The sequence below is a fragment of the Pygocentrus nattereri genome, chromosome 30 (assembly GCF_015220715.1).
Source record: "Pygocentrus nattereri isolate fPygNat1 chromosome 30, fPygNat1.pri, whole genome shotgun sequence".
Classification (NCBI taxonomy): Eukaryota; Metazoa; Chordata; class Actinopteri; order Characiformes; family Serrasalmidae; genus Pygocentrus; species Pygocentrus nattereri.
In genome coordinates this window covers 16,206,926-16,216,278 of record NC_051240.1, presented here as the reverse complement: position 1 = coordinate 16,216,278, position 9,353 = coordinate 16,206,926, and the positions used below count along the sequence as shown (strand labels likewise).

General features: G+C 43.0%; 1 protein-coding gene across 1 annotated transcript; it reads left to right on the top strand.

The window, feature by feature from the left end:
• Window positions 1-3,501: 3,501 nt before the first annotated feature.
• Window positions 3,502-6,821, top strand: znf648 (zinc finger protein 648). The gene is made up of 2 exons (XM_037536607.1): window positions 3,502-3,597; window positions 5,263-6,821. Exon 2 carries the CDS (start codon window positions 5,352-5,354, stop codon window positions 6,765-6,767), a length of 1,416 nt encoding a protein of 471 aa, XP_037392504.1. The 5' UTR covers window positions 3,502-3,597; window positions 5,263-5,351; the 3' UTR covers window positions 6,768-6,821.
• The last annotated feature ends 2,532 nt before the right edge of the window (window positions 6,822-9,353 follow it).

The following is a 9,353-nucleotide window of genomic DNA, read 5'->3' as shown; positions in this document are numbered from 1 at the left end:
ATTTGATTTAGATAACCAGATTTCAAAACTGTGCTCCGAATACTTTTTCGATTGTTTAGTACGGATTTTAAAAAGATGGTTCTTCAAGGGTTCTTCAGTAAAGGCAATGGCCTATTTCGAACAATGAGTTCTGTAAAGGGCCAATGACTCTCTACATGGTGAAATGGCTCTTGATCGATGGAGAATGTGTTGTATTTGGTTCTATATAGCACCAAAAAGGGTTATTCTGTTGTCACAAGGTTGACATGGTAACATTCAGAGAACCCTTTTTGGTGCGATAAAGAACTATTTTCAAAAATGTTCTATACAGAACCATATACAACACATCCTCCGTGAACCTGAAGAACCATTTCACCATGCAAAGAACCCTTTAATATGGAGTCAGTCCCCCTTTGTAGCTCTAACAGCTTCTACTCATCTGGGAAGCTTCTACAAGATTTTGGAGAGAGAAATTCCTGATGCTGGACGAGAGGGTCGGGCTCACAACCTCTGTTCTAGGTCATCCCAAAGGTGTTGATGGGGTTGAGGTCAGGACTCTGTAAAGGCCAGTCCAGTTCTTCCACACAAAAACTCCCAGCCAGGCCTTTATGGAGCTGCTCTGTGAACTGGGGCTCAGTCATGCTGGAACAGAAACGGTACTTCCCCAGTGTTCCCACAAACTTGGAAGTGTACAGTTTTCCAAAATGTCTTGGTGCTGAAGCATTAAGATTTTCCTTCACTGGAACTAAGGGTTCTAAACCAATTCCAATCCCCATGTCATTATCCCTCCTCCACCAAACTTTACAGCTGGCACAGTGCAATATATAAATAGCAACGATATGTGTGTGTACAGGCTGTTTTGCCTTCATATCAACATTTGGTGCTTTTGATATTCTCTTAAGCAGCTTCATGAGGAGCCAACTACAATGCCTTTCCAACAACACTGAAGACCGAATATCTTCTTGGCTGCATCTTAGAAATAAAACTCATTTAAACCGTCATATGCAAAAGCTGTTTTGTATTTTCTGCATGTCATCTTACGGGATGGCAGGGAGGCTGACCCAAGTGCACAGAGTAAAACCCGTGAGAAAGGGTCTTAAATGAAACCTCAGAATTCAACCAGATAACAAAAGACACTTCCTCTGTAATTATGAGAGGACGATCAGCTTTATGTTCCACCTGTTCAAACACCTTTTTGTTTGGCTTGGAGCCGTTTCTTGTTTAAGCCTTCTTTTTGCCTATTAAGTAGTTTTGGGGCAATTTCTTCTTTTTTCACCCTCGTTTTCTTCTTTCTGTTGTTTTGGGGCAATTTCTTTTTACAGCCCTCTTTCTTTTCTTTTCTTTTCTTAAATGACACTAAGCACTGTACCGGTCACCCCCCTACAAAGGTGAACACTGAATATGAAAAAATGATACTGAAAACATTTTTTTCCAAGCATTTGTTGTGTGTTTGTATCTCAGAACAACTGAAAATCTATAACAAAAAGGAATAAATATTTTAAAATATATATATATATATATATATATATATATATATTTTTTTTTTTTTATTTTTTATTTTTTATTTTTTTTTTTTTATATTTTTTAAAAAGACTGAATTATTTATTTCAACTGAGGTTGCAGTCTAAAATGCATTATATATATATATATATATATATATATATATATATATATATATATATATATATATATATGTGTGTGTGTGTGTGTGTGTGTGTGTGTGTGTGTGTGTGCTATAACTACTGGCTTTGTAGTAAACCTTACATCTCCATTTTTGTGGTTTCTCTGTTTTGAGCTAATATGAAACAACCTGCTCTTCTTTACATTGTGTGTAAATTTCATGAAGAATGGACCAAAGAAACGGCCCAAAAAATTCTGGTTCCAGGTTGACTTCCATTAAAAGTGAAGTAGGTTTTTTCCTTCTCCTGGTAAAGTTATGATTTTAGATTTGTTCCGACAGCAGTGATATGCAAAATCTGATTTAGGTGAATAGGTTCTATACATAAGTTATAATAAAAGTTTCTTCCATTGCCAAGGAGCTCATGAGAAACGCAGTTGAATCACACAGTAAGCACCAGGCTCACAGGGCAAACTGCATTGTTGGGCCTGAAATAGCTTAGTAAACCTCAGCACTCTCCACGGCCTGATGCAGACTTGTGCAGTAATTGGACATGTTAACAGGTGTGTGAGCTGCTACAGCTCGTCCTCCACTCTGTTCTCCGGTTCTCATATTTCCTCTGCCACCTATTTTCCTGATCTATATGTACTCTTCTTAGGGGCTATCAGGTGGTCGTGAACGCATGGTATCAGCATATGTTATTCCTGTCCCTGCGCCCTTCACTCAATTGATGAATTAGGCACAGCGTTTAGATGCTAATTGTATTAGTCCTGGAATGCAAAGCATTGATGCCTGAAGCTCGTAATATTTCTAACAGAGATATTTTAATGTTTTAGGAACTAAGTGTCTGAGTAGACTCAGTGAGTAGACCAGTCAAATAAGTCAAATGAGTGTAACAGATTTGGGGAAAAATTGGAAAAATAAATATATTCTACTATATACATTTTCTTGTTTTGATAAATAGTGGCAGCAGATTTTATTCTTAGGTGTCTTACAAAGAAGTGAGTGTGAATCCTTGTAAAGCCAGAAGCTCCATAGACATGATACAGACTGTGTTCCAAACGGAATATGTAGGGCACTTGGAAGGGAGCCACTCATAGCTCTTTTATAGTTGTAGTGTTCCAACAATAAAGGCAACAGCAACCGGGAAATTTGGAGTTTGCCTTTAAAGCAGCCAACCTTTATTTAGGCATAATATTAACATGACATTTGGTTATATTTTCAAAATGGGATTTATTTCTGTCATATATGCTGTGAATCATAGCTAACAACATAAACCCATCAGGCATAATATCCTGACCACCATCCTGAGTATGGAGGATGAAGTAGGTAGTATGGAGTAGGGACTATGGAGCAGGGAGTATGACGTAGGGAATATGGACTATGAAGTAGTGACTATGGAGAAGAGAGTAGGGACTATGGAGTATGGAGTATGGAGGAGGGAGTAAGGACTATGAAGTAGGGAGTTGGGAGTATGGAGCAGGGACTATGGAGTAGGGAGTGTGGAGTATGACATAGGGAATATGGAGTAGGGACTATGGAGTAGGGAGAAAGGAGTATGGAGTAGGGACTGTGAAGTAGCGACTATGGAGAAGAGAGTAGGGACTATGGAGTATGGAGTAGGGAGTATGGAGTAGGGACTATGGAGTAGGGAGTAAGGACTATGGAGTAGGGAGTTGGGAGTGTGGAGTAGGGAGTATGAAGTAGGAACCATGGAGTACGGAGTATGGAGTAGGGACTATGGAGTATGGAGTAGGGAGTATGACACAGGGAGTATAGAGTAGGTACTATGGAGTAGGGAGTATGAAGTAGGGACCATGGAGCAGGGAGCAGGGAGTAGGGAAGATCGCTTCTGAATGAAACCCCACCCCGTCGTGCTGCTGACTCCGTGTCTCAGCGATACTGAACTCCTCCTCCAGCATCTTCAGCTCCCTCTGAACTCGGGATAAAAATGACCTGTTCACAGCGGAATCTCCCTCAGCGGACTGGACTGTTTCAAGGTAAGACACTTTATCCCGTATACGGCCTGGAAACTGCTGGGAGAGTCACATACAGCATGTGTGTTCAGAGTGACCACTGAGATTTAGTCCGTTCCAGTGCAGTCGACTGATATGAGTGTGTTATCGCTGCTGTGAGCTTCGCTTATCGGGTCGTAGGAGTTTCCACTTCCAGCGTCATTCCTGAGCTGTGAACATTTCCAGCACACAGGCGACTGGAGTCTCACACGTGTCTGTAATACCTGTTAAAGGCCTGCAGTGAATCTGAACACGTGATTTATGCTGTAGTAAAATGACCGGAATGAATAACACGCGGGGTTTATTAACTACATAACCACCTTTTGCCGTTTATGAGGAATATATATCGCTATTGTTGGAACAAAAGATCTCCAATCTCCAAGACGGTAACTTTACAGGAGAAGGAAAAAACCTACTTCACTTTTAATGTAAGTCAATGGAACCAGACGTCTTTCCCAGTCATTTTGGGTCATTTCTTTTAGTCCATTCGTCATGAAATTTACACACAGTGTAAAAGACAACAGGCTGTTTCAAATAATGTTAAAAAGTCAAAAACTTCACAGGAGAAGGAAAAATGTCTTAACTTGTTATAGACATTAATGGAAACAGATTTTTTTTCGAGCAATTTTGAAATATTTGTGTTAGTCAGTTAATCATAAAATTTTCCTGTCGTCTTTCATTTTTATTGCATAATTCAAAAAATCCACCTGCCCCTTACTTAGCTTGGACATTTCATGACAAATGGACCAACAGACAAAATCCAGAATGACTTTGAATAAAATATTGTTACACAAAACATTTTTTCTTCTACAAAGCTGCTTTTTGGAGACACAAAAATACCTTGTATGGTCAATGTTGGAACAAAATCTTGTGTCTGCATTATTTCTTTAGTTTTTTTTTTCATTTTTTTGACATGATTTGGGAAAAAAATACTCTTTACATTGTGAAGAAATGGTACAAAAACAGCTTGAAAGAAATCTCTTTTCTTTCTTTACATTGAATTACACCCAGTGGTATGAAGTTCAACAGCAAGCATACATAATATATGTATATATAAAACTTTGTATCTCCAAAATTGTAACTTTACAGGAGAAGGAAAAAACACACATTACTTTTAATGTAAGTCAATGGAACCAGAATTTTTTCCAAGTCATTTTGGGCTGTTTCTTTTGATCCCTTCTTCGTGAAATTTACACACAAAATAAAGGACGACAGTTGGTTTCAAATTATGTCAAAAACTGAAAAACATAAAAAATGCGAGGTTTTCTTCCCAAAGCAGCGAGCTATATATATATATAGCGAGGAGGGCCTGGGTTAAATTCCCCGGCCAGGTGACCGGGGTCCTCTCTGTGTGGAGTTTGCATGTTCTCCCTGTGTCTGTGTGGGTTTCCTCCGGGTTCTCTGGTTTCCAAAGACATGCAGTCAGGTCGATTGGACATGCTAAATTGCCCCTGGTTGTGAGTGTCTGTCTGCCCTGCGATGGACTGGCGACCTGTCCAGGGTACATCCTGCCTTCCGCCCGATGACTGCTGGGATGGGCTCCAGCACCCCCCCATGACCCTGACGGAGAAGCGGCTTAGAAAATGGATGGATGGATATATATATGAACTAAAAAAATAGCAGTGATGATGATCTTTTTATCCCACACAGGTGCACCAGACAGGTCCACATTTCCATGAACGTTCTGCGAGCTGCGCACCAAACCCAGTGCTCTCTACCCAAAACGCTCCTAACCAGAAATGAATATGGCAGAAAACTGTAACCACTTGACGGCAGATGTCATCAGCGACAGAGCTTACATGTCAAAAAGAAGCATCAGGAAGACCTTCGTCAATAAGAGGCGGTATATACCAGCAGAGAGTGAAGTGGTTGCCGATTCTAAGTTCAGTGGAGGGGCTTTTTCTTTACACTGTGTTGAGGAAACACTGCCCTCTGCTGCTTATGCCGATGAAATGAATCCAGTTCATGTGAATCCAGCCACGTCTGTGTACAAGAGGTTTGCTGCGCTTCCCTATGCTGACAAGCCTGAAGTTGTGAGCCAAAAAGCTGGATTAGAGCGCGATTTAACAACTTCAGCCAATCACACGGAGGAAGTGCCCAGTTCTGCCGACATCAAAGTGAAACTGGAGGAGGACTTTGAGCCGGCTCCAGAAACACAGCAAGATGCCCCAGTTGTTTCAGACAAAGATGCAGCGAAGGCAGCCGGGGAACATGGACCAAGCAGAGTGGAACCATCCAGCAGGCCGCTTTTCAGGTTCGCTGCTATGAAGAAGCGGCGCGGCGTAGAAGGGGATGCTGAAAACCGTCCGTACAAGTGCAGCTACTGCCCCTGGGCCTTCAAGAAGTACAGCAACTTGCTGAGCCACATTGACACCCACAATGGCCTGAAGCCGTACGTCTGCGACCTGTGTGGAAAGGCTTATTCTCACCAGGGCACGCTGCAGCAGCACAAGCGACTGCACACCGGCGAGAGGCCCTACAGCTGCCCGTTCTGCGACAAAACCTACACCTGGTCGTCTGACTACCGCAAGCACATTCGCACGCACACGGGCGAGAAGCCGTACGCTTGCGAGGCGTGCGGGAAGGAGTTTGTTCGCTCCTCTGACCTACGGAAGCACGAGCGCAACATGCATGCTAACGACAAACCCTTCCCCTGCAAAAAGTGCGGAAAAACCTTCAACAAGCCGCTATCGCTAATGCGCCACGAGCGCACCCACCTAGGAGAAAGGCCTTTCCTTTGCCCCGAATGCGGCAAGGCCTTTGCTGTGGCCAGCCGCATGGCCGAACACCGGAAGATCCACACTGGCCTGCGGCCCTACACCTGCCACATTTGCTCCAAATCCTTCACCAAATCCTCCAACTTGGCCGAACACCTTAGCATACACACGGGACTCCGCCCGCACATGTGCTCCGAGTGTGGTTTGGCCTTCGCCATGCCGTCCCGCCTGCTGCGCCATCAACGGACGCATGCTGGCATAAGGCCCTACGAATGCCGGAGTTGCGGAAAGTCCTTCAGCCGCCCAAAAGCCCTGCAGCGCCACCTGCTGCAGCAGCAGTGTGATAGCAGAGGTTTCATGTGCTCTCAGTGCGATGCATCTTTCTCCTGCAACGCTCAGCTAGCTGACCACATGCTGAGCCATGGTGCCACTGTTTGAGCATGTGTCTCTGCTGTTCTATTAGCTCATAGATAACCCCTTAACCCAGGGCCCAGGGTTGTTGGACTGCACATTTTCGCTGAATAATAATAAGATATTGATGCCATTCAATCCCTGCTGAATGTAGCGCGTTTTCTAATTTTACACACCAGAATCAACTCCTCAGGTAATACAAAGGGCTTCATTTGTTGAACCAGGAATATTACAGCTACTCTACAGGGCTGTGGCCTGACAGGAGCTGAGCCATGCCCTGACCCAGAGGTCAAATTGGGTTCCTTATGGGCCACAGCACAGCATTCCTCCTCATTAAACTCACTCGATTCAGCTCATCAACGAATCAGCAGAGCCTTTGTGAGCTGAACTCAAAGGTGGAAAATGCGAATCTCTTAACACCCTTTGAATTAAACCGCTGGCTTATTGTTCAGGTGATCTCAAGACTAGTAACAGCCATAAATTATTACTATAAACTTATATAGTTATGAGAGTAAGAAATAGAGGGACCCATATGGGCACAACTTTTAATGGTAGACATATACTTGACCCTTGTGTGGTGTTCAGGTCACACATTTTTAATGTTTACCAGAAAAAAATATGATGTGATTTATTATTATTTCAACCCCAGATTCTATAAGATATAAAATAACCCATTTTCAGTGCCTTCCCTCTGTTCACCCCCCACACATTTATATTACACGTGTTGTTGGGCTGAACCCACGGGGAGTAAAAGTGTGGAGGTGCTGTGTTTCACTCTGTTCTCCTCCTACATAGCCTGCTGTTTGTGTGTGTGTGTGTGGACAACATGGACAGGCTGCTGACTGGCTACAGCTGCTACATGAGCACCCATCCATCTGGCCACTTATGATATTTTAATCTGGTATTTGTAGATAAACTGTGATGGCTGTACTGATTTAAAACACCAATAATTTGGTGGGTCCACCAGACCACTGAGTAACAAACACACCAACACCACACAAGGGTTGAAACAAGCACACAAACTCTTCACAAACCTGATTTCACTCATTGCTGCATTCTGTATTAGCAAGTTATAGCAAGTATTAACGCATGCAAACAGTGCAATAATAATTGCTGCAAGTTTATTATTGACTGGATTTATCAGAGCAGTGACAAAAGGCACCTGGCATGTGACTTATGTTCCTAGCCACGTTTGCCTATTAAAATCTAGACTGTGAGGCGACAAAAATCACATTACAGCCACGTTTTTGCTTCAACCTAAAGGGTCAATGTGGCAGAGCGCTGGAGTCTGCAGTGCTGCGACCGTCGAGGACAGAAGTCTGGCTCTTGTATTAGAGTAACAGCAGGTTCCATTTACAGATGCTTTAATTTATACTTTACAACAAACTTCAATACTGAAGTTTATATCTGCCGCAATGACATAAGAACACATGCTAAGCTTGTACAACAGAGAGTGGGTATGTCTAGGGTATTTTTCTAGTCTAAGGGTTTAATCCCGTTTTAAGCCTCTACTTACTTTGCACTATGCCACAATTGCACAATCAGGACCGTGTCTGTAGTCTGAGCGTTCAGAGGAGGCCGCTCTAGTGTTTATGTGCTGCTGACACATTTACATGAATGCTGTCTATAAAAATACCGTTGGACAACTGGACCACGATGCCAGCGTCAGATTACTGTAACGTTCTGACTGGATCTCGCTCAGTGTCACGCACTCATGTGAAGAAACGCACAAGATCAAAGCACCTCAGCCGTTACACTCCGCAGGGATCTACGTCTGTATCTACAGGGACTGTTTATTTATTTTTTATTCTAGTGTGTTTGGTGTTTGAGTATATGCAGTCTTTGTCTCTCAGCTGTTAAAATACAAAGTGATAACATCTACTAGGAAATGTGAAGATTATATCAGATGACTTCCCTGAATGTGAAGAGATCAGTACAGATCCATCACATCTGCTGCGCTGGACCACTGCCTACTATACAGACAGACAAAGACAAAGACAAAGAGCCGCTCTCTCTCTCACCCTTCTTTCTGAGAGTATGTGGTGTTTACAGGCATCTCTGAATGTGTAGTTCTACAGTTACAGACTGTAGTCCATCTGTTTCTCTGCATACTTTGTTAGCCCCCTTTTACCCTGTTCTTCAGGGGTCAGGACCCCCATGGACCCTCACAGAGCAGGTGCTATTTTGGGTGGTGGATTTGGGTAAAATGGACAAGTGTAGAAACAAGGAGCTGGTCACAATGTTATGCCTGATTGGTGCATATATATATATATATATATACACACACACATACATATACATGTACACACACACACACACACACACACACACACACACACACCAGACACTTTATTAGGTACCTGTTCAGTTGCTTGTTAACACAAATAGCTAATCAGCCAATCACACGGCCGCAACTCACTGCATTTAGGCGTGTAGAGGTGGTCAAGACAACTTGCTGAAGTGCAGGCCGAGCATCAGAACGGGGAAGAAAGGGGATTTAAGGGACTTTGAACGTGGCTTGGTTGTTGGTGCCAGACGGGCTGGTCTGAGTATTTCAGAAACTGCTGATCTACTGGGATTTTCACACACAACCATCTCTAGGGTTTACAGAGA